At 36.0% G+C, this 26,849-nt stretch overlaps 1 protein-coding gene across 3 annotated transcripts in view; it reads left to right on the top strand.

The window, feature by feature from the left end:
• LOC123876757 (rho GTPase-activating protein 7) overlaps window positions 1–26,849 on the top strand; it is a 376,179-nt gene that overhangs the window by 303,367 nt on the left and 45,963 nt on the right. For all 3 annotated transcript variants that reach the window (XM_045923109.1, XM_045923110.1, XM_045923112.1), the window contains exon 2: window positions 3,808–3,879. In XM_045923109.1, coding sequence (XP_045779065.1) covers window positions 3,808–3,879 — 72 coding nt within the window. The remainder of the gene's footprint in view (window positions 1–3,807; window positions 3,880–26,849) is intronic.

The following is a 26,849-nucleotide window of genomic DNA, read 5'->3' as shown; positions in this document are numbered from 1 at the left end:
AAGAAAAAAAGGAACCCTTATAGGATCACTGCGTTGTCTGTCTGTATATCTGTTGTCTGTTATGACCCGTCAAGTGAATCGTCCTATTTCGTAAAGAAGAGTCTCTCCGTCACTCGCCCCATACAAACGTAGTTCGTCTCTCATTGGAATACTAACCAATCATACTCAATGGAATTTTGTAGAAACGTTTCAGGAACTAATATGCCTGTGGTTTTCCGGATTTCCGTTAAAATATTCGGTTTCAAAGTTACGCGGTCTTGAAAATTCACATACAAATCTTTGAGCCCCTGTAATTTTAAAACTACATATTTTTAGAAAAATCTAAAACACCACAGGCACGGATATTAGTTTCTAGAATATGTTTGCAGAAATTCATTTACTTTGGTTGCTTAATATTCAGACGGAGAGACCCCTGTTAAGGTTACTGTAGTCTGTAGAAATTGAATATCTCATTTCGCTCTATAAACATTCGTATTATGATACCAATTAAAAAGATTACGATATTGTTTATCATTTCAGTCCTCAGTGAACAAATCGCTTGGTAAACCTACATAACAAATTCACACTAAGCTTTTCATTTTCATTGAGAACAGACCGTAAAACCTGTATTATAAAGGCTGTAATAGAATAAATAGAACTTACTTTACCTACCTTCAGTACAATAGGAACCTGTGAGGTCCAAACACAGTACAAAGTTCCGGTGAAAAATTACCACAAGCAAGAGCACTTAAAATGCAGACCTCTTCCGACCTTAACATTGGGTTACGTAATTAGTTATGTTAATCGGATACGGTTTTTTTTTATATTTTTATTTTTGGTTAAGGTCAAAGTTGTGTTTTGGGTAGATATTAAATTGTTTACAGTTTATGTTTGTTTAATGATGAGCAATTATGATGGACTTGTGGTTACTTATCAAAGATATTAGAAATGTATCTATACATATAGATATGTTATAAAAACTTGGTTCTCTAACTATCGAGGTATAATTTAGGTAAGACTAGCTGTGCCCGCGACTTCGTTCGCGTGGAATAGTGACTTTTCGGGCAGCATATTTTTAGGACCGATTGACATGAAATAAACACTAAATGTTAAGTGAAGCTTACTACAATATATTAGTGAAAACCGTATCTAAATCGAATAAGCCGTTTCTGATATTAGCGTGCACAAACACACAGACAAACAGACGAAAAAAATTAATTACAATTTCGGATTCGGCATCGATATAATAACAACCCCTGCTACTATTTTTTTTATTTATTTCCATTGTACAGACACCACTTTTCTACAATTTTATTATATGTATAGATCTACCGTATGGTAACTGAAATACCTACTTTGAGCAATTTTCTTTTTCGATAAACGGAATCAGTTAAAATCCTTTTTTTTTTGTTATGTCTAAATCAATAATCAGAATCAATTTTATACACAATAAAACAAATAAGATAGAACCTGTTTTTCGGTTTATTATTTATCCATCAGTATTCATATTATATCTACCACAACAATTGCGAGTACAAGCCAAGCCAAAGCCAAAGCTAGCCAAGCCAAAGCCAAGCGATGTAGCGTTCCGATACGATGAGTCCAGCTGTTCAAAAAAACTGCCACACCCCTTCCAAGTTAGTAGACATCACTTACCCCTCGGTGAAATTGTAGTCAAGGGGTGAGTTGTCAACGGTTTAATTGACAATTAGTAAAGGTTACAGTAACTAGAAAGGAGCTGATAACTTTCAAACGGCTGAACTGATTTTCTTGAATTACAGCTAAGAACACTCTCGATCAAGCCACCTTTCAAACAAAAAAAAAAAAACTAAATTCAAATCAGTCCATTAGTTTAGGAGCTACGATGCCACAGACAGATACACAGATACACACGTCAAACTTATAACAAGTAACAACCCTCTTTTTGGGTCGTGGGTTAAAAATTATTTTACGAAATCGCACACTATCGCATCCAATTTCCATCGAGCTTCCTTCACATATCCAAGTGTATACAGCTACTTTTCTCCTTATTATATAGACATTAGTTGCTGTCAAACGTACAATAGCCCTGATTGGCCCTTTGCCCTGTACGAACCATGCATAACCAGTTAGCTAGACCCACCACTAGTGACCTATACCGGTACACCAAGAGAACTGGTGGTAGTTATGAGAAGGTAAAAGAATATAATATTAAAAAAAAATTATTCAAATAAAATTTAAAGTGATTTTAATTTAAAGAGCTGCATCTGTGATGAGCAGAGTGCGCGGGAGCTCCAACAGTATTTTGAACACATTGGCTGCAAAGTGGGAAAACCCCTTTATGAAGCACTGGGTGTACATACATATGAACACCCAGTGGTCCCGAAGCTACATGAATTGAGCCTAATTTGACAATTAATAATAATGTAATTTAGTTTAGTTGAATTTAATTTGATTTAATTTATTTTAATTTAATTTAATCTAATTTAATTTAATTTAATTTGATTTGGTTTGATTTAATTTAATTTGATTTTATTTGACTTGATTTGATTTATTTAATTTAATTTAATCACTAACATAGTTCATAAGGCCCTGTCACTAACACTATATGGATGAAATACTCTGAAATAAATGTTTATTATTATTATTATTATTATTAAATCGTCCAGTGAATCTACCAATGATGTTTCGAATGCTCACGGCGGTTGTTGTTTCTAATAATCAATTTTCAACAATATACAAGTAATTCCTTAATTAAGTGATAAAATATATAACAGTTTAGTATTTTAGGTGGTGTCATTTTTCTCAGTGCATGATGTATCGGCAAAGCCATGCCGCCAATCCATTAAAGCTGTCCAGTATGATGCTTCTTATACTGAGGTATATAGAGTGTACTTTGAATTTGAAAACGGAACAGATTTGTATCAGAGACAAAAATCTCATTCAAATCATTTTATCTCTAAGTCAAAGCACGCTTTATAGGTCCAGTCTTCTACCTCCACACAAGATCGCAGGGGCTAACTTACTATCGAATAAAAAGTGTCAAATCAGTTCAAAATAATAAGCAGAACTTAACAGACTGAGATAGAATAAAGATTTGATAAATAGAATCCGAACCAGTAGTAGATGCACTTGACGATTCAAAAGTACTTGCAAAAGTTTAATTGAATAAAACCATTTTTAATTTTTTTAAAGTCAAAGTTTAGAAAAGTTATAATACAATACCTGTACAGTTATTAGGCATGGAAACCTTGGTGGCGCCGGCGTACTCAGATGCTAATGATGCTCATTTATAAAGAAAGTCTTTAAGCTTATAAGAACTTCCCACTTGCTCTTGGGACGAACTACAGTTTTCCAAGGGCGTCAGGGATCGACAGACGGTGGTTCAGGAACTTATTAATATTTATCAGGCGAGGTGAAATGTTTAAGCCATTGTTTTGTTGACTCGCCTTTTCTATATCACGTAAACTGACGTCGAGTGGAATTTGAATAAGTTTTTTGGACAAGGGTTGGATGTTTTTGACAAGGTTTTGTACCCCTGCCGTATCCTATGGTAATGTTCTTCATATGAAAATCGTTCTATTATGGTAATTTGCTTCTTGTCTAAAAAAATCGTTCTTTACCAATATTCCTTTGTAGTTAGTTGCTGCAGGAATATTACTTACATGTCTTTATTTTTTGCTGAGTTTTCTTTATAGAATGTATTCAAAATATTTTTAAAACCAGTGATTGTCTATGTCATAAAAGGCCTTGAGTGCGTAGAATGGGGTTAATTTAACGTCCTTTTTGGAGATCTAGTAAGAACCATAGAATTACGAATTTTTCTAAAAGATTTTATTTTTGTTACAGAGATCGAAGCAGCAGAGGCATGCAAATGGCTGCGAGCTGCCGGCTTTCCCCAATATGCGCAGATGTACGAGGGTGAGTTTTATAAACTGATTTCCATCAACCCATGGAAATCCGTAGAAGAACCAGAGTATAGCTGGTTTTTTTTTTCATAACCGAGTGCTAATGAGCTACTTAAGTCTGATTGCAGTCAAGCACTTAGTCTAGAAATTTAAAAAACTACAAGTCTTCCAAGAACTAAATAGAATTTTTGTGTTGAGATACGAGCAGAAAAAGACGATTGGTCTTGAAAAACCATGGTTTTCCCATGCTCGCAAGTGTTAACTAATTTTATCATCATGATTAACCCATTTCCGCCCCACTACTGAGTACGGGTCTCCTCTCGGAATGAGAATGGTTTAGGCCATAGTCTGCCACGCTGGCCCAATGCGGATTGGCAGACTTCACATACCTTTGAAAACATGGAAAACTTTCAGTCATGCAGGTTTCCTAACGATGTTTTCCTTCCTGAAAAGTTAGCTGCCCGAGATCGAACCCCCGACCTCCAATTAGGAGGCGGACGTTCTAACCAGTAGGCTAGCACAACTAATTTTATCAATTGAACTATTTTAAAATGCAAGCCCAAACCTGGAAAAAAAACTGTACAGAACTAGATGATCCGCCCCGGGTAAGTTCGGATAGAATATCTGAAAAACTTACTTAGTGTAACTTAGTAGAGATCTACGTTATCCTATATACAAAAATCTCCGGTTATTCAGTCAATCGGTGCGTTGATGATATTATAGTCAGTCAGTTTATCAGTTTTATAATATGTAAGTATGTATAGATTTATAACTAGTCATTATACCCACATATACATTCTCTTAATACAAAATGAAGTGTGTGTGTGTCTATTGTCAAAGTCCTTTAAGGAAGAGTTTAGTTAAATAGGATTCCGACCTGCCCCAAGAATCTATTAATCATACTTATCCGCTGCTTGTCCCAGATATATAGGGTGTTCCAAGATTACCGACTTATCTAGCACAGTGCTGCAAAATATTCCCAAACGCTAGAAAAAGATACCAGATTTATTTCCAAATTGGACCTATTTTAGAATAAAATACCTACTAGGAACATTTTTGAATAAAATCCATCAATTTTTAATTATTTTTTGAATATAATAAACGGACATCGTTTATTAAAGAATTTATAAAAAAAATTTTTTAACTAAGTACTTTTTTGTTTTAAGCACTTACTTTGTAAGGTATTTTAATAATGTTATCTCAAAGTTACATTTTATGAACATCCTGTATGTAGAGATGGTAACGAAGTTCAGCTGCAGAGATGAAGCCAAATCCTTCTCAATTGAGCGCTATTCTTTGCTTCATCTGCTAGCTTGATATGGATGCGCCCCAAAAATAATGGTACCTAATATTTAACCATACCAACATTACCAATGGTTAACATTTAACCATTTAGGGGTTTGATATTTGTGTGGTCCACGCGGACCACACAAATATCAAACCCCTATTTTACCCCCTTAGAAGTTGAATTCTCAAAAACCCTTAGTTAATGGATGTCTACGTCATAATACCTATCTTCATACCCAGCCCGATCCGTCCAGTAGTGTGAGCTGTGCGTTGATAGATCAGTCAGTCAGGTCAGCTTTTCGTTTTATACTATAATATCTAGATGTATTTTTGACCGAGTTCAATGAAAGGGTATTATGTATTCGATCCAAGTACATAATCTCCTTTTATATAATATGTAATATCTATATCACACTAATATTATAAAGGCGAAAGTTTGTATGTGTGTGTGTGTGGGTGTGTGTGTGTATGTTTGTTACTCCTTCACGCAAAAACTACTGGACGGATTTGGCTGAAATTTGGAATGGAGATAATATCCTGGATTAGCACATAGGCTACTTTTTATCCCGGAAAATTAAAGAGTTCCCACGGGATTTCTAAAAACCTAAATTCACCCGGGCGTAGCTGCGGGCATCAGCCTAGTACTTAATATGTTCGCGATCATTTCAAATACCAATGGACTGATTTTGATATTTTTTGCATTTCAAATTTTTTTGGCATTAACTTAAGTCGAAAAATAGTGTTTGAGGTTAGCCGCTTTTTAACTAAAAAACGGCAGTATATTTTCATGTATTTATTTGAAGCTTACAAAATTATACTACATTGCCATTAAACACATTTGAGTTTAATACATATAATAATTACTACGTATCTTACTTTTATCATTTTCAACAGATGCCTGGCTGATATAGTCAGTAGAACCTGTTGGTAACCTTTCGGATTTCCCAGTTTGTTTTTACTTGTTTAGGAAAAACTCGATCAATCAAAGTAGAAACATTCGTCCTAGAGATTCCTATGTCATCGTTCAATTCTAGTAAAAATGTATGACTAATGCAAATAAGAATATTTAATTTGTATGTATTTATGTCAAAGTGGTATCTAAATGATTCCGACATTCTAGCTGTAGCATAAGGAAAATTTTATGTTTTTCCTTAATATTTTAATTTATTTTTCCAATATGAAAAAAAGTTTACCCATTTTTACAAAAATTACCATTATGACTGCTTATATCTAACAGTCTGTCTGTCACCGGGCTATATCTCGTGAACCGTAATAGGTAGAGAGTTGAAATTTTCACGGAATGTGTATTTCTATTGTTGCTATAACAACAAATCATAAAAATTTCGAAATGGCCATGAAATTTTAAAAATGCGATTTTATGCAATGGTATGGAACCCTTTGCATGTGAGTCCAACTCGGACTTTACTACTTTAGTTACTTTACCTACTTCCGAAACACGACGTAGAGTTTAGATCCTCGTTATTGACTCATTGCAATATAGGTACCAATGTTTCAAATTTCAAAATGTCAATTGCCAGAGATGAGTCAAATATCTATAGAAGCCTTTTATTTAAACAAAGATACTGTATTCATGACACGTTATACAATTTCCATATGCAAACCTATAAATAAATATGGTTAAAAGGAAATATTTGTCACATGAATGACAAAGTAGGAAATAAAACCGAGTATTCGCACGAGTCATACCTGATAATATTAATGTATGGATGAATGTGTAAACGTCATACCGGTAAAGGGCGCGTCACAACTTATATGGTGATAAAACGCGTCATTACTTTATTGAAAGGTTTTCTTAAGATTGTCACCATTATTACTAACTAGAGGTTGCCCGCGACTTCGTCCGCGTGGATGTAAGATCCCGTGGGAACTGTATGATTTTCCGGGATAAAAAGTTGCCTATGTCAATTACAGGGACGCAAGCTACCTCGGTACCTTTCATACAAATCGGTTAAGCGGATGGGTTTTTGGGAATCCCGTGGGAAGTTTTTGATTTTCCGGGATGAAAAGTAGCCAATGTCCGTCCCTGGGATATAAGCTAACCCTGTACCAAATTTCGTCAGAATCGGTTAAACTGTTGGGCCGTGAAAAGGTAGCAGACAAACAGACAGACAGACACACTTTCGCATTTATAATATTAGTATGGATTAAATTACTTAATGAAAAATCCAACTATAATGTAAATGATTATTTAAATGATGAGAAAGCTTGGGATTGAGTTGCTTAACAGCCTTGATGGTTCTAATAAGTTAAGTGATTTTGTGAACTGGTGACGATAAAAAGAATACCCGGCTGAGTTTGTTGTGGGCTCTTCTCAGACCTGGGCGCGTTCGGAACCCTCGTAGCTTTAGTTTTAATTTTATGTAATTAATTATCACCACTTACAAATCTTAAAAGGCGTACAATAGTACCTACTTTGAATAAATGATTTTGATTTTGTTTTTTTTTATTATTAAAATATGTGTGAATTAGCCATTCCGAGAGTTTTTTGTAAAAAGAAATAAAAGCCTTTTAGAAGTTTAGGGACGTGTGGCCTAGGCCTTGATGTTATCACTAACATCTGATATGATAATAATATGATCATGTCCATACGATTCTAACGGTCACACGCGTCGCGATGACAATATGAACCAAATTATCCTTTGAGGACGCAATATGCTCAGTCACTCTTGCCTATTTGTGACATAATATGAGGACGCATTCCATGTAAGGAAATGTTAAAATTTTGGTTTTTTTTTTAAATTATATAGACTAGCGCTTGGCAGCAATCAGACCTGCTAGCAAGTGATGATGCAGCCTAAGATGGAGCGCGCTTGCCTAGAAGTTGCCTATTCACTCTTGACTTGAAGGTACCCATATTATTGGTGGAAGGGAAAACTGATGCCGGAAGGGCGTTCCACATCCTAGGAACTTTTTAGGGTTACTTTAAGGGTAACTTAATAGTTCCGCCTTGTCCGTCTATATAAATTATCACAGGCACAGCCATTGCTGAAAGCCGTGACTTGATTTAGATTTTTAAAATCCCGTGGGTCTACCTACTCTATGATTTTCTGAGATAAAAAGTAGCATATATCACTCTTCTAATTTTTAACTACTCATGTGCTTTAACCATGTCCATGTAAAAAATCACGCTGATCCAATTTGTTGAATATTTGATTTTAATTTTTTAAACTTTTTTTTCAACTTCTTTTTTGATTTTTGAAACTTGAATTTGTCCCGTAATTGTCGACCGATATTTTTTGATTTTGTTAGGTATTACGAAACATTGCCAACATCATATTCATAGTAGTCGCACTTTTTTTCTTAGTCGAAAAAAAATCTTAGAAAAAAATATAAGTATGGCGCCAGCCTTTGGCGACATAGCTTTTACTTTTATCATTCCCTACCCCGGCTTTCGTATTACACTCGAAACGTTGCATAAAGCTAACAATTCACACACAATAGGATTATTAAAAAAGTTAACAAAAAAAGCGATAATAACCGATATACCAGAACACTTCAATAGTAAATACTACTCGAGTAGAAAATGATTTACGATAACGCCATTTCTGAATTCCCAGACATGTCACTGTTTAGCAAACGTACAGTTCAGAAATACTTACTACGCTGGCTCAGTGACCTTTGGTTTGTTGGACGCCCCGGATACCTGCAACCCTTCTGTTAAAAAACCAGCCAAGTACGAGTCAGACTCGCGCACTGAGGGTTCCGTACTCGGGCATTTGTCCAACATTTTGCACGATAAATCAAAACTATCATACTTACATAAAAAAAATAAAAATCTGTTTTCGAATGTATACGTAAGGCCCTTTCATATGATACCCCACTTGGTATAGTTATCTTACTACATTTTTTTAATGATGTAACCACAAATTCGCGGTTTTCAGATTTATTCCTGTACTTGTGCTATAAAACCTACCTTCCTGCCAAATTTCATGATTCTAGGTCAACGGGAAGTACCCTATAAGTTTCTTGACAGACACGATGGACAGACAGACAGACATACAAACAGACAGATAACAAAGTGATCCTATAAGGGTTCCGTTTTTGCTTTTGAGGTACGGAGCCCTAAAAATAACGTGATATTCATCATTAAAATCCTGCCTGCCAATTATGAAGAACTTTCAGGCATGCAGGTTTTCCCGCGATGTTTTCCTTCACCATTAGGTAAAGCAAGTGATATTTAATTGCTTGAAAACAGCATAACTCTGAAAAGTTCAGAATAGTTATACTACGGGATAAGCGCCTCCAGTTGTCCTGTTTTTATAAAAAAAAATAGCAAAACGAGCAAGCGGGTCACCTGCTGTTAAGTGATTACCGCCACCCATGAACATTTGCAGCACCAGAGGTAACCGATGCGTTGCAAGCCTTTAAAAAAATACTGCAAATCTCAAACCAGCCCTACTGTATGATAGTTAGACTGGGTGTAATCGTTATCGTTGATAAGATAAGGCATTTTGAGGTATTATTGAAGCCCGACTCCAGAGAAAGGTTGGTCTTCCGGGAGGCTATTATGACGCAGACAAGACTATCCTGGGAAAATACCTTTATTATATTAAGAGGATACTTGTCAACGAGCCCCCGTCGATTTCCTACGTATGATATTATTGTTCTTATCTCTATTTGCCCTGGTTCGTGCATTCTCGGTTCCTAGATCGGTACATTTGTGATAACCAATTCAAATTGCTGTGATTGGCTGAATTTACCATGTTCTTGCTGCGACAGTGAGTTTGAGCCACTAGCGGAACAATGTTAGCCGGTCAGAAATGATTGCAATTAGTCAACCTGTTTGACGTCCGTGTTCTGTTTTAGATTACAAAAAAGCAAAAATTGTTGTTGCAATCATCAATTTTAGCAAATAGTGAAAGAGAGTCGGCCAATCAGAGGTCACAACTACCGCCACACTTTCTGTCAAACTTTGGCAGTAGGCCTGCCGAGTAATGAAAACAAATTTTTCATTCTGTCTAGGTGTAGGGTAGGTGTAGGGTTGCCACCTGCCTCTTTTAGATTTACAGGCTACCACCATCAAAAATACGGGGTTTAGATTTGTTTACGGGAGACATTGTTTCTTATATATTGTTGTATTATTGAATTGTTTATTATTGTATTTGAAGAAATAGGCGGTGGTTCTCTCTGAAAGCTTATTTAGGTATTTCAGTTTATTTGTATGTTTTGTATTTTTTCTCTGTATGTTGCCGGGTCTTGATCGGGGAACTGTGTTTACAATGTGGTTTTAAATAAAAGATTATTTATTTATTTCAGTAGTTTTTAAAAACTCTTCATTTTGTAAAATAAAATGTTATAAATTTCATGCATACAATCTTTGCATGTTAACTTAAAATTACATTTAACTTGTAATTCCACCTTCAAAGTATCAATACCATGGCCGTAGCCAGGAATTGATTTCGGGAGAGGTTTTATCAGGGCCGGAACTGAATCCTGTCATGAGGAAAAATACGTTCGCTCAACTTTATGAGCTAATTACCTGGTTAGTTGAATTTCGCCTTTCAATTTGATAGTGGAATAAAATACAACAATGAAAAAGAGCAGCGCAGTGAGCGTAAGTGTTTTTGGTTCAATACAGAAAAAAATAAGTGAAAGGGAAACGAGTTTAGCCATAGCAAGATACTTCTTTACCAAAATTTTGATACTTACTATTCAGAGGTAACTTGCACCCCAGAAACGAACATAAGCTTTTATCCCGGAAAATCTCCCACGGAATTTTTAAAAACCTAAATTCATGCAGACGAAATTGCGGGGCATACACCAAGTAATACAAATTCAAAACGCGAGTGAAGCGAGCGCGAAATGTTTGATATATTTCCAAAAAAAATTGGTAAGCAAATGCAAGAAATAGTGTAAGTATTATTTTAGGTTTAGGTTTTTGACGGTCTCCCAGACGCAGTGGCCATTTCTAAATTTCTGGTCTGGTGGGTCATGGCTAGTTATATGGTTAGTATGGCCCTACCGGCCAAGAAATTAGACTGCACTATTACCACTAGGAGGGATTAAAGTCAAGGGCTAACTTGTATAAAAAAAGGCTTAGATCCTAAAACCAACCTCCGCCTCTTTGGCTACGGCCATGATCAAAATCGAGTGGGTTTCGGCTACGCAGGTATTATTCTACGCATTGTCGCACAAGGAAAATATGTATTCTTTCTACTGGACATAACGTCAGCGTTTGGTTTCGCAAGCCAGCCCGGCTGAATTTGTAAAAAACCGGCCAAGTGCGAGTCAGACTCACGCACCGAGGGTTCCGTATTCGGGTATTTTTTTTCGACATTTTACACAAGAAATCAAAACTGTTATGCATTAAAAAAAATATGCATAAAAATAAATAAAAATCTGTCTTAGAATGTACTGGTAAAGTCCTTTCATATAATAACCTACTTGATTTAATATTTAGTTACTTTGAAAATTGAAAATACTAATATTTGTTCATGAACACATGACAGACGAAGAGACGGACAGACGGACAGATGGACAGACAGACAGACGGACAGACGGAAAGACAGACAGACGGACAGACAGACAGACAGCGAATTGATCCTATTTCCTTTTTGCTTTTGAGGTACGGAACCCTAAAAATATTTAGTTTTATTTGCCCCATATTTTATTTTCATAATTACGGGTTTCTGTATCCTGAAATACCAACCAGTAACCAGTAAAATACGGGGCCTCTGGCAACCCTACTCGGAAATCACTGTCACATTCAAGTTAATGTCAAATATTTTGTTTTCGATTACAGAAAGCTGCATCAATCATTATTAAAATATTTTATTTGTTGTGATTGGCTGAATTTTTGAGTTTCAGCCAATAAACAGACTGTTTGCCAATTAAACGTCATAACAATATAAATGCCAGAAAGTTTAACCAAATAAAACAAACTTAATGAGAACTTAGTGATAATGCAAACGGCACACAATTTATAATACATATTATGTTAGTCGTATATAATAGATATTATAGTAGTCGTTCACTTTGGTAATAGTCAGATTGTCATCAGTAAAATTGATATTGGTTGATGTATCGTAAATTATTGTTTCGGTGACAAATATTTTTATAATCTATTTATCTTTGAACAGAATGGAATAGAATGAAATGGAATGGAGTACAATGATAAATTTTTATTCCTGTAAACTTTTAGGTAAACTTCAAAGTGTTTTTTGGTCAGAAAAATTTACCACTGGTTCGGAATGCCGTTCCTACGTTTCTAGGGTTTCGTACCTCAAAACGAAAAACAGAACTCTTATAGGATCACTTTGTTGTCTATCTCTCTGTCTGTCGAGTGTGTCAAGAAAACCTCTAGGGTACTTCCCGTTGACTCAAAACCATGAAATTTGGCAGGTAACCTAACTGCGTAATTTTGGCTAGTTTTTTTAATCGATAAAGAAAGTTTGCGACATTGTTCAATAAAAAATTTGGATTCCAACTCCTCAATCCTGATGTTGCAGGGGACCTGACTACTAAAGCTAATGGGATTTAAAAAGTGTCGATTATTAATTGATATTGAAGGTATCTATACCAAGTAAATACTTTGTCGTTGACCTCAACCCTGATGCTGTAAGAAATTGCATTCCTAAATCCTGGTGATCCCTCGGGATTTGAAAAGGATCATCCGTTTAAATGTTCTTACGTGATACAGAAACAAGTTGCATCCCGGGGACGGGCTATTACGGAGAGGCAACTTTTGTTCTGGGAAATGAAAGGATCGGGATTTTCAAAAACCTAAATCCACGCGAGCAAAGCTGTGGGCATTAGCTAGTTGTAAATATATTTAAAAGCTACTATAAGATAATAAATAAGGTACTTATTTCCTTATATTTTTATTGTATGGCAGCGCGCGGTTTTAAATTATAAATTGCACGTCCTGTCCTTTTCTGTAATACATTTTTTTCTCAATATCTATCGCTTTATCTCATAGCAAGAGTCCGTAAGACATAATAGAGTGAATATAGGCAAAATATACAATTTTTGCAGTTTCCACGTCAGTACCTGTCGAATTTTTCTAACAGTGTAAGCAGCAGAGTTGAGTTTACCATCAAGTGTTGATATGTGGGTGTTCCATAGAAGCTTTGCATCTAACGTTATACCGAGAAACACGGGGTTCTCCTTTATTTTCAACATATGATTATTAATCAATGAATTTATGTCATTTAAGGTCCTGGTATTGGGCAGTGTGAATTGAACACACTTAGATTTCTTTGCATTTGGAATTGATTTGGAAGTAAATTGTTAGCAATAAATCAGAGAGTGACCTGTGATATGGCATTACATATAGTATACATTGTCAAAAATTATAATATTAAAGCTGTGCGTATTGCGTGAGGAATTGCGTATTGGGTGAGGAATAGGTGCAACTTGCAGGGTTTGATGCATGCGCTATTGCCAGCAAACATGAGACATATTTTTATCTACAGGCAACGTCTGAGTAGGTAACGCATACGTCTAACGCAAGTTGAAATGTACCAGTGTATTTAGTTAGACCTATCGACAAGTTTAGAGTCGGGTGTAGTTTAAATGTGGCCCGTGTGTTTAGACCAGTTTAGACTGTCAGTTTCCGCCTCCCGTCACCGTCGGGGGTTGGTCGTCCCCCGCACCTCACCACCCCTCTTGCAGAAATCGAGACAGCACGAAATTTTCAAGATTTCTGGGTGTAATTTCTGGTTTTCGTAGTTCCAACATAATTATAACAATATAAAATATATAACGATAATTTTTTTACTGCATGATATTCATTAAATTTTCTAGGTCTGTGGTTTTTCCAAATTTCATTAAATTGCTTCGTTGTCTAGAAAAACGAGCACAAAGTTGGGCCTTTTTTTAAAGAAAAATACAAATCTTTGAACCCCTGTAATTTTAAAACTACATATTTTTAGAAAAATCTAAAACACCACAGACACAGATATTAGTTTCTAGACTATGTCTGCAAAATTTCATGGACTTTGGTTGCTTAATATTCAAATGAAATGGGAACTACGATTGTATGGAGTAAGTGACGGAGAGAGCTCTGTTAAATTCTTTTACGATGACAACTCTACTCCAGTTTAAAGTCAACAATTTATGATTTACGGTCGGTTTCGTACTCGAAGCGTGGCTAACAGCTAACAGATCCCATATTACTAAGCCTCAACTGTCCGTCCGTTTGTCAGCGAGCTAGCTGTATATAGCGAACCGTAAAAGGTAGAGCGTTGAAATTATCACAGAATGGGCTGCTATAACAAATAATAAAAATTTCAAAATAGCCGCCAAGAAAATTAAAAAAAGTTGTTATTTCTTATACGATGGTACGGAATCCTTCGTTTGCGAATCCGACACGCACTTGACTGTTTTTTGTAAATATATCGTGAAAAATAAATACTACGAATGAAAAATTTCTTGGAATAACGCAAGGAGAAAATTACAAACAGAATTTCGCAATCGTTAGGCTTTCCCAAAGAAAATTTCTTCCAAATAGATACAGTAGGTACGCATTATTAAGCTACAAATACTTAAGTAGGTTTAAGGTAGGGATATATTCTTTAAAATAAAAAATACAGAATCCAAAAAAATGAGAGTGATTTATCTCGTGTAAGCATTCCCAAATTCTACAAATATAATAAAAAATTGGGGCGCTCGCCTATCATAAAATAGACAAAATATCATTTATGTCATTCTCATGCCAAAACAAAATACAAATAAACCATAAGCGATTAGTCTTATCGTTCAGGTAAACGATCCTTTTAAATGACTAAATTCTTCGAAAAACTACTGCAGACCTTCATTTTAGACTCTATTTACACTAAACTAAGATTTAAAATCTTATGCAATAGTTTTACGTCGACGTCGACGTGACCCGAACAAGGAATCAAAATATTGCAGATTGAAAAAAATGTACACACAATTATATGCCTTATTTCTATTGTGATAAGAGCTTTTTGAATTTGTAGAAATAGTTTTCTTAGTTTTGGAGTAACAAGGCAGGGGGTCGGAATTTTTGACAGCAGAACGAAAACAGATATGTCAAAAATATTTTTTATCTGGACATATTTGTACTTTGTAGAGCCATCAGGCATGGCAGTTTTGTGGTGCGTTTGGGTGGGTCTGCACATATTTTACTGATGATTAGATGATTAGTGTGAAATTAACTGCTTAACTGTTATTTATTTGCGAACTCATTTGGCCTGACAAATAAAATTAGTTTTCGTGAGGTGTCAATAATAAATGTAAGTTATTTTTTTTATACAATAAGGACAATAAGTTGTATCTAATTTGTTGTCTTATTTGATGTCATTTTAGTGATGTCTTGTTTGTCATATGAATTTCGTTAATGGCATGCGAAATTCACAAAAATGTAAGAAATATTACGTTAACGTCAAGGTTTACGTGTGAAATTTTACGCTCAAAGGTTCATGTTTTTTTAAGAATGCAGCCACAATATAGCTTACAATTTGTTTGTTATATTTTTTTTTTTTTTGAGTTATTCATTTAAATAATATTGTAGAGGTTATAGATATAAAGGTGTAAATGAATATAATCGTAATATCGCGTAGAATACGTAGGTATAATAAATAAAATTATTATTTACTTAGATATTCCTAATTTATATTATTAGGTAGGATGTGATAACAGAAATCTCCCACCCAACTTGGGAGTTCATAGCTGTTGTATAATATTAATAAAGGCTTGGGCATAAACGAAGCGCCACGGGAAATACATGTTTTTTTTCTTAAAAAACTGAACTGAAGCTAAGAAGTTAAATCAAAGTTTTTTTGACTTGAAGACATTTTTCAAGATTAAAATTTAAAAAAATTAATAAGTAGCATCTCTGTGTAGCGGTAACAGGTTTTTATAACCTTGTTTTTAAACTTTACAGCTTTTATAGTTTGTTTTAAAATAGCTGACTGAACGATATAACGGTAAATAAGATTTCCTTGTTTTACTACTGAGCCCTAAAAAGCACGGTTTCGCAGCGCAAGCTCCGCTATCAGCCTTGTATTTCAACGTTGCAATCGCGGGCCGCTCACGGTCGCGCGTTTAATTTATCCAAGGCCTTAGTGCACTGATGCAGTTGAGTCGACAAACTAATCTGTAACCACTTATAGTGAGTGAGAATTTAATGCCTGTTTTGCAGCCAAGGTTAGCGCGCATAATATGCGTATAATCGAATACAATGATAGTATTCTACGGGGATTGATCCATATACCTAGTTACCTTGTAACACGCTGGAGTAGTTATTCTCAGTAGGGACTCTTATGAACATCATTGAGAACTCGAGACTTGTAACACGTGGATTTCCAATAATTTATTGCATCGATGCAATTGAATCGACTAACTAATCTGTTACCACTTTTAGGTAGAATACATAACAGTGCTCCCAAAATAAATAGTCCAATATTTGCATATAACTGCTCATTGTACAAAAACAGATAACAGCAGGGCTTGTGTATTTGATTCTAAATGACTTGCTTCTTAACGTGCTTCTTATAATCGTGCGTCGCTCACGTCGCGCGTTTTGTTTTTCCAAGGCCTTAGTGTACCGATGCAATTGAGTCGATCAACTAATCTGTAACCACTTATAGTGAGAATTTAATGCATGTTTCACAGCCAAGGTTACCGCGCTTGTGCGTATAATCCGATACAATGCTTGTATTGTATGGGGCTTGATCCATATACCTCGTAACATACTAAGCGGTTATATCGTTATATTAAACGATACCGTTCCCAGTAGGGATTCTTGAGAGCTTTGAGAACATGTGAGTAGCTTTAAGCGGTAACACGTGACTTGCATTAAATAACCGTGTTATTCGGTTAGTTGTATGCAGTCTAAGTAGCTGACTAAATTAGTACCTATAGAAAAGCTATTACCATACTCGGGTATCTTATTTCGACATTTTACACGATAAACCAAAATCTTACCGTAGCTTAGGCGCTACGGTAGAATACGCTACGCTAGAAGTACATACATACATGAATACAAATATACATACATACATACATACACACATACATACATACATAGACAGCTAAAATCATAACCCTACCTTTTGACTTAGCCATAGTCGTGTAAAAAGAGTGCAAAAAGGGTGCAGTGCGGGCAAATTTTAGTTCCGAATGATCCATCCAGTGGTTCGTACTACACTAATAAAGGTCGTTGGGTAACACGGTTATATAGTTTTGACATGAGTTTTGATTTGAACAATACCCGCAACATCTAATTAAATAGTGAACTCACCAGTACGCGGTCGTCGGATCCCGTTGACGTTGTGATATGCAATGTAATACCTACATACATACATATACACACAATTGTTACACATACATACATACTTACATAGACAGCAAAAATCATAACCCTTCCTTCTGCCTTTGCCACAGTCGGGTGCAAAAAGGGTGCAGTGCGCGAAAATTTTAGTTCCGAACGATCCATCTGTGGTACGTACTTGTACTACATTAATAAAGGTCGTTGGGTAACACAGTTATAATATAGTTTTGACATGAGTTTTGAACAATACCCGCAACATCGAATTAAATAATTAACTCAGGAGTACGAGGTCGGATCCCGTAACGATATGCAGTGTAACGCAAACTCATTAGAAATTCCAATTTGAACGAATTTCGCTTCGCTACTTACCTACGGACTGGACTAGTAATTTAGTCATAATTTAGTTAGTGAACTGTTCGTGGTTTGTGGTTACCTATCTAACTGGACTTAAATAAGCTTATTATGATTAACGTTGTTAGGATAGGTACTATAGTACGCTATTTAAATACTTAAACTCATGTAGTAAACCATTTTATATTGTAAATATTATTGTAAATTTTTATTAAGCCTTCATGTTAAAAATTCTGTGTATATCTTGTGTAATTGTATATTTTATTTAGGTATAGTATTGCTGTGTACACCTATTAGGGGTTGTCACTTAGATTAGGATCTTTTGTTTTTATGTTTGGACCATTTTTAGTTACAACCTGTTTTGTGTACCTTTGAATAAATAAATAAATAAATAAATATTCTGGGCTGCCAGTGAGTCCCACATACCCTCCCGGAAGCAGCGTGGCTTCTACGCTGCTTCCGGGTGGGATGCGTAAAATCATTTCCCAGCGTTAAAAAAAAAGTACTATAGTATCTACGTGTAACGCGACGGGTCGAGATGGCAATCGGGATACGAGGCGGGGGGGGGTGCCCGGCACACCAGTACGTCATCCGCGCTATTCCGCATTGTGTCCCCACCCTGATTGCCATCTCGACCTGTCGCGTTCTATACCTATGTTGATACTTAGTTACACCATACAATACTAGTAACACGTGTGTAAAGGTATTCCTGCTTCTTATTGTATTAATTTTTTATCAAGCCTAGAATCCTAGCTTTCATCTAGACTGCATCATCACTTACCACTAGGTGAGATTACAGTCAAGGGCTAACTTGTATCTGAATAAAAAACAAGAATAGGTACCTATCCAAGCCACTCACCTCTCACTTTCATCACAAAGGGCATGTACCTAAGTATACCTAATAATGCTTCATTTATAAAACGTTAAAAAAAAAAGATCCCGACGAATTGAGAACCTCCTCTTTTTTTGGAAGTCGGTTAAAAAAACATGTGGAACCTTTAAAAAAATCACTAAATAGACGCTTTCGCCGCGTCGAGCGTTCTAGATGAATGATTTCTAATACAATTTTCAAATAATATTACGGATTTTTGTCGCAAAAACTTCAAGTTTCATTTTCTCAAAGAAAAGAATATTAAACAATATTATAAGTAAGGTACCTAGTCATCTTTCACCTCCAATAAAGCGTGAAACATGCAGTTGGTGAAAACGCTCTATTAATTTTTAGGGTTCCGTACCTCAAAAGGAAAACGGAACCCTTATAGGATCACTTTGTTGTCGTCTGTCTGTCGTAAGACTCTAAAAACGCTTTTTGATTCGATCTGCAGTTCAATTACGGTTTTCAAATAGACCAACATCGAAATATAAGTCCAATCAATCAAACCGAACTGACCGAATCAGTCCAAGCAAACACAATGCCTCGCTCACTGTGCAAAACTGACACGTGACATGCGATTATAGTCTTAATGGATATTGAGATATAGACTGTATTCAATTAGCATAGGTCTATCAGATATCTTCTATTGCCATAGAGTTCGCAAGCGCTACAATTGTATAAAGATTAACCTAGGGGTTATAGAATTTTAAACAATTAAATATTTTCTGCTTTAAAGGCGAAGGAAAACATTGTGAGGAAACCTGCATACCTGAGTGTTCGCCATACAGCCAATTCGCCTTTTTTTATTTGATTTCACGTCACTTATAGCCTAATGTTTGACATACGAGGAACCAACAGCTTAATTTACTATAATCCGCTAACCAGACAAATCTGAATGGTTCAACATGCAGCATGCGATATGCAACGTTCGCCCTCTCACTGCTAAACATGCAGGAAAAGCCAGCCACCACCACGCAGCACCACACAGATCCCAAAACCTGCATGTTTAGCAGTGCGGTGCATATCGTATGCTGCATGTTGCACCATACATTGATTTGTGAATACTAACATTAGATAAGTAAGTCATCGACAACACAACATAATTAACAAGTGTAAATTAAAAATTTATAACACCCCCGATAAGTGAAGGTTATAGTAACTAGAAAAGAGCTGATAACTTTCAAACGGCTGAACCGATTTTCTTGGAGTATAGCTAAGAACACTCCCGAGTAAGCCTCCTTTCAAACAAAAAAAACTAAATTAAAATCGGTTCATTAGTTTAGGAGCTACGATGCCACAGACAGATACACAGATACACACGTCAAACTTATAACACCCCTCTTTTTGGGTCGGGGGTTAAAAAATGCCCGAATGGTGTAACTCTGCTGATCACTAGCTCCTCGCCTATCAGGTTGACAGACCGTCAATTAACTATACACAAAGGGCGGCGGGCAGTCGTCCGTGGATTCGCTGTTATAAATGAGTTCGGGTGAATGAATACCCCTTTTTTTTCGTCCAGTCAACTGTGAACATACACCGCAATATACCCGGCTCGGCTTTTTTTGCAATTTTCTAAATAATATACAGACCCTGAAGGGGATTAGGATATCGGTTCAGTAACCTTTTCGATACTTATTGACCTAAACTACTAGCTGATATGGAATGAGAATACCTATCGGTGAGGTGAGGGGGTGGAATTTCAAAAAAAGTCTAAACTACCTGCTTTAGCATTAATGCCCAAATACCATATTTTATGGATAAAACTTGAAAATGACGGACTTTTAAATAAACTTTCACCCCCTATTTAAGCTTCTTAGGGGTGAAATTTCTAAAGATTGTGAAACACGCATTTCTTTATCTTTAACCTATTTTTAACTCACAGCCTTGGTATTTACCAATTGTCATTGATATAAATTGAAAAATAGAGGAATTTTACCCCCTATTGAATCACTTTAAAGGCGGTAATTTCAAAAAAAAAGTACCTACGTTATAAAAGAAACTACTGTCAAAATTTCAAGTTTCTAAACCCAGTGTGTGCATTGATAGATCACTCAGTCAGTCAGTCAGGGCAAAACGTCTTTTTAACCCCCGACCCAAAAAGAGGGGTGTTATAAGTTTAACGTGTGTATCTGTGTATCTGTGTGTCTGTGTATCTGTGTATCTGTCTGTGGCATCGTAGCGCCTAAACGAATGAACCGATTTTAATTTACTTTTTTTTGTTTGAAAGGTGGCTTGATCGAGAGTGTTCTTAGCTATAATCCAAAAAAATTGGTTCAGCCGTTTAAGAGTTATCAGCTCTTTTCTAGTTTTCTTGTAGAAAAGAAGGTTATATAACCGTTAGGTTCATAATATTATGTCAATTGACAAATGTCAAGCTGTCAAGATGGACGTTGCCTAAATACATAATTATTTATTTGAAAATGATGTTTTGGAAAACTCAGATAATTTAGATCGTAGGCGCGGAATAGTCCAAGAAAATCAGTTCAGCCGTTTGAAAGTTATCAGGTCTTTTCGGTCTTTTCTAGTTACTGTAACCTTCACTTGTCGGGGGTGTTATAAATTTTTAATTTACACTTGTTATATGTGTATAGTTAGATAAAGTTGGCACAGATTGTCTTTTCGACTTTCTTAATATTATGTAATACGAGTAAGTATGTATACAGAGCCTAAAAGGATTTAGGTGTCGGCTTTAATAAGGTTTAATAGCCCTTTCGTATCTCCATGACACGGCAGAATTAGGAACTTTTAAAAGCTTTTCTTTTCTTCAAAAGTCTCGTGCTATGAATAAATTTTTAACCCCTGACCCAAAAAGAGGGGTGTTATAAGTTTGACGTGTGTATCTCTCTGTGGCATCGTAGCTTCTAAACTAATGAACCGATTTTAATTTAGTTTTTTTTTTGTTTGAAAGGTGTTTTGATCGAGAGTGTTCTTAGCTATAATCCAAGAAAATCGGTTCCGCCGTTTGAAAGTTATCAGCTCTTTTCTAGTTTCTGTAACCTTCACTTGTCGTGGGTGTTATTTTTAACCCCCGACCCAAAAAGAGGGGTGTTATAAGTTTGACGTGTGTATCTGTGTGTCTGTGTATCTGTGTATCTGTCTGTGGCATCGTAGCGCCTAAACGAATGAACCGATTTTAATTTACTTTTTTTTGTTTGAAAGGTGGCTTGATCGAGAGTGTTCTTTAGCTATAATCCAAAAATATTGGTTCAGCCGTTTAAGAGTTATCAGCTCTTTTCTAGTTTTCTTGTAGAAAAGAAGGTTAGATAACCGTTAGGTTCATAATATTATGTCAGTTGACAAATGTCAAGCTGTCAAGATGGACGTTGCCTGAATATATAATTATTTATTTGAAAATGATGTTTTGGAAAACTTAGATACTTAAGATCGTAGGCGCGGAATAGTCCAAGAAAATCATCAGTTCAGCCGTTTGAAAGTTATCAGGTCTTTTCGGTCCTTTCTAGTTACTGTAACCTTCACTTGTCGGGGGTGTTATAAATTTTTAATTTACACTTGTTTAATTTACACTTGACATTAATGTTCTTATGATAAGAAGGGATTAGGCACATTTTTTCCTATAGGTGCAAAATGTAAAATATTGTATTTGAGTTCTTTATCCGAAAGATTGTCTGTCTATCTGTCTGTCTTGATACAGAGTTAGCTTACATCCCCGGGACGGTCATGGGTCACTTTTTCCCCGGAAAATCAATGATTTCCCTCGGAACTTCGAAAAACCTATATCCATGTGGAAATACTTTGATTTTTCTGAGAGATAAAGTAGAGTATGTCAATTTCAAATTCTATGAGTACTATAATATTATATCTCTGCAAAAAATCAAGTCGATCCGTTGCTCCGTTGCAGCGTGATTGAAGGACAAACTAACAAACCAACAAAGAAACACACTTTCTCATTTATAGTATTGGTAGAAAGCTCAGAGACTTCTTTTTTTTTTCTTCTCTCGTCTGGCTTTACAAAGATTAGCCAATGTCAAGTTTGTAGTTATTTGTAACAATTTAGTTAAACTATGCAAGTATGGACCCCGTCTGTGCCGGCACTCGCCGACATACGCACGGCACCCCCTTAGAGCGCTTTCCAGTCAGTTTTAACAAAAAAAACGCTCAAAAAAGAAAGAGCACGCCCGCCAGCTAACACCAACACAGACGAAGTCCCAGCTCAGAGACTACAAGTTTATTCTGCTATTGAAAAATCAGTTCATAAACAGAGTTTTTCAGCTGAAAATCATCCAAAATCACATTTTTTCTTCATTGAAATTAAAAAAAACCTACAACAATGCATGCTTTCCGCTGGAAAGCTGTGCAGAATCAATTTCCGGCCTCAATTTATTTACTGAACAGTATGAAAGCCTGTAAAAGTCAATTTTCAGTTTGCACGTGTATCCACAGGATGTTTTGTTACAATTTTTTTATTGACCTCTTTTGTAACTAATTAGCGGAAATAAGTTAACAGGGCTCTCTCCGTCACTCGTTTCATTCATACAATCGTAGTTCCAATTTCATTTGAATATTAAGCAACCAAAGTCCATGAAATTTTGCAGACATATTCTAGAAACTAATATGTGTGTCTGTGGTGTTTTAGATTTTTCTAAAAATATGTAGTTTTAAAATTACAGGGGCTCAAAGATTTGTATGAAAATTTTTAAAACCGCGTAACTTTGAAACCGAATATTTTAACAGAAATCTGGAAAACCACAGACATAGATATTAGTTTCTAGAATATGTCTGCAAAATTTCATGGACTTTGGTTGATGAAATTGGAACTACGATTGTATGAAGCGAGTGACAGAGAGAGCCCTCTTAAAAGCGAGGTTTACGCTGGGTTGCTTTATGTTTATGGAATTAAAATATATAAAACAAACTTTAAAAATAGTTTTTTGTAATATTTTCATGCAAGTATATTCATTGTTCGTCAATATTGATCAGTTTTTCGCAAACATTTTCTTTGTTTTGAAGAAATTTTCGAAGACAATTACGAAGAAATAGGTCAACGCAAAGAGGCTTAGAATTATTATTATTCAAAATGGCGGATTTCCTTAAAGTTCCAAGCTTGAATAAATAAAACTTCTGATAATTTTAATTGAATTTCTCTGATTATTTTGTAAATAAATATTAATTTGTTTTTCGATTGGCAATGTTTCATATCCTCTGCTTAAAATTAAGTTTACAATCCATCCATACTAATATTATCAATGCGAAAGTGTGTGCTATCTGTCAGTCTGCCTACCTGCTAGTTTTCATGAAATTTGATACGGACACCTTGTATCCCGGGGACGGGCATAGGCTATTTTTTGATCCGGAAAAATCAAAGGTTCCCATGAGATTTTAAAAACCATGAAATACGTGGACGAAGTACGGGCATCATCCGTTTTATATAGAGATAGCATGTATCCCGGACACAGTATGGGCTACTTTTTATCCCGGAAAATCAAAGAGTTATAATATCATCGATAATTTTCAGAACGGACTGTCCTTGTAAAACATCCCACTTCCCACTAATATTATAAAGCAGAAAGTTTGTATGTGTGTGTGTGTGTGTGTGTGTGTGTATGTTTGTTACTCCTTCACGCAAAAACTACTGGACGGATTGGGCTGAAATTTAGAATGGCAATAGGTTATACCCTAGATTAGCACATAGGCTACTTTTTATCCCGGAAAATCAAAGAGTTCCCACGGGAATTTTAAAAAACCTACATCCATCTAGTTGCATCTAGGGCATCAGCTAGTTTTAGTATATTTAAAACTATATGATGAAAACTACTTTGAAATGAATCTGAATATTGAAATAGGTAAAGTATCTCTAACTTCGTAAATTCCTTACCTCAGAAATGAATAGTGTACTTATTCAATTTACATTTGCAACTGTAATCAGGCACAAAATCGTTTTGTCCACCCAAACTATTGTACGTCAACCACAAGTCAACCATATCAACTGTGTTGTATACAAGTAGGGCTGTCCATCACACCTGTCTCCAACAGATTCCTGAAAGACCCGACCAACAATATTATCTACTTATGTTAAGTATGTATTGTATGTCGGATTGGACGACGGTTTGCGGGGAAAGGTTTTTGTTGATATTGTATGTTACGGGCTTCAAAGCTCTACAAAATATACGAGTATTAATTTATTTTTATATTTTTTGATTTATCGTGCTAAATGTGGGAAAAATTGGAGCTTACGGAACCCTCGGTGCGCGAGTCTGACTCGCACTTAGGCGGTATTTTTTTCTTATTTTCTGAACTCCGCTGTCCAATCTCAGACAACCCTAAAAGCTTCAAGTAGTAAATAAACCATTTCATGTGGCGAACACATACTAAATCTCTCTATTTCTGTGAAATTTGAGTGCATGTTAAGCTAGGGTTGGCACTAGAAGAAAATATTTTTTTTTAATTTGAAATACGAGTGCACCCCACTCGTAAAACAAGATTATTTTTGTCATTATGTATAATTTAATTCGGATTTTCGTCAATCTGTTGTCGTTTATCGACTTACTCATCATTATCAACACGTAGCCGCACAGAGATTCGGGATGGGAAATAATTCGGGATGGGAGAGTTTATATTTTCACAGAGCGGCGGTTGTTGGCAGCCCTAATTGAACTATAGCTCTGAAATGTACACTGTTAGTTCAGACTTCGTCTGTGATGGCGTTTGCTGGCGCGCGTGCTGTGCTTGTTTGGAGTGTTTTTTTTGTTAAGAGTGGATGGTTTTTGTGTTAGTTGGTGTTTTTTGGTGGTGGATCTGACTGGGAAGCGCTCTAAAGGGGCGCCGCGCGTATGTCGGCGGGCGCCGGCACAGACGGAGTCCATACTTTATAGATTCAATAACTTGAAAATTAACTACAAACTTGACATTGGCTAATCAGAGTAAAGCCAGATATAAAGAAAAAAAAAAAAAAAAACTGTTAGTTCACAAAGCCGAATGTGGTAATTTGACTTCACTAGCTAAGTGCTTAGTGCTCTACATAAGAGTACTATTTGATTACTATACCTACCAGAGGCGTGGACTCCACAGAGGCAAAAAGTCAATGTTCAATGGTGCCATGGTGTTTAAAAATGGTTCCAAGTTGATGCTGATTTTTTTAGGGTTCCGTACTCGACCGGTCCCCATGGGACCTTATTACTCCGGGAGCCTCCACTCTCAATCCGTCTGTCTGTCAACGGGATGTTTCTCGTAAACCGTAGTGGTAATACCTAGTTGAAATGTTTACAGAATATTTTTTCTATTGCCGCTATAACAACAAATCATAAAAATTTAAAAATAAACGCTAAGAAAAATTAAAAAAAATTAGCAAGTGTCATTTCTCGTACGAGGTACGGAATCCTTCATGTGAGATTCCGACTTTCAGTTGCAGAACTTGCAAGTTAAAGCTACTTAGGTACATACCTACTTCAGATGGTAAGAATAGTAAAATAGGTCAGCTGTCAGCGCACGTCACAGTCCCCGGCGTGAACAGGGTGCCTAGTGGGAGATTTTTAACCTATTCGATCGCGTAAAAGTTAACTGCGTTTTGTATGGAATTGAAACAGCGCCATCTTCTTGTCACTAGATGGCGCTGTTTCAATTCACTAGGCACACAGGAAACGGAGGAAGTACAAAGGAAACCGTCCCGACTGCCGACTCCGAGCGTGTAGGCGACATTCGTTGTTCTATCTTGTACACAAGTTTTAATATAACTTTCTGTGATTTTAAAATGACACCTTTTTCTTGAACCCGTATTTTTTTTATTTGCGTGATAAAAAACGCTGTACTAGAAAATAAGACTGAGTGCTGCCCGAATTTCCCTATGTGTGGTGTGTGGAAGATGCTATAGGACGTCTAAGTTCAGTTGTGGATATCTATCTGTTGACGACAATTACCTATTCTATAGAAGTCTACAGTATAAAAAGCCACACACATACAGGCAGTCTACATTAAACTTTCAACGGTTTACATTCAGTTTTTTGGTCCTCCTGTATTTAATTTCCCGCTAACTCTTTAAATAAAAAATTTAAAGAGTTATGTTCACCAGCTCTTCATTTGAAAAGTACTACTGTACGTAGTTGCTAAGTACCTAAGAAGTAAGTGTAAAACAGGTCAGCTGTCAGCGCACGTCACAGTCCCCGGCGTGAACAGGAAACGGAGGAAGTACAAAGGAAACTGTCCCGACTACCGACTCCGAGCGTGTAGACGACATTCGTTGTTCCATCTTCTACACAAG

The sequence above is a fragment of the Maniola jurtina genome, chromosome 22 (genome assembly GCF_905333055.1).
Source record: "Maniola jurtina chromosome 22, ilManJurt1.1, whole genome shotgun sequence".
NCBI lineage: Eukaryota > Metazoa > Arthropoda > Insecta > Lepidoptera > Nymphalidae > Maniola > Maniola jurtina.
This window is presented reverse-complemented; position numbering and strand designations above follow the sequence as displayed.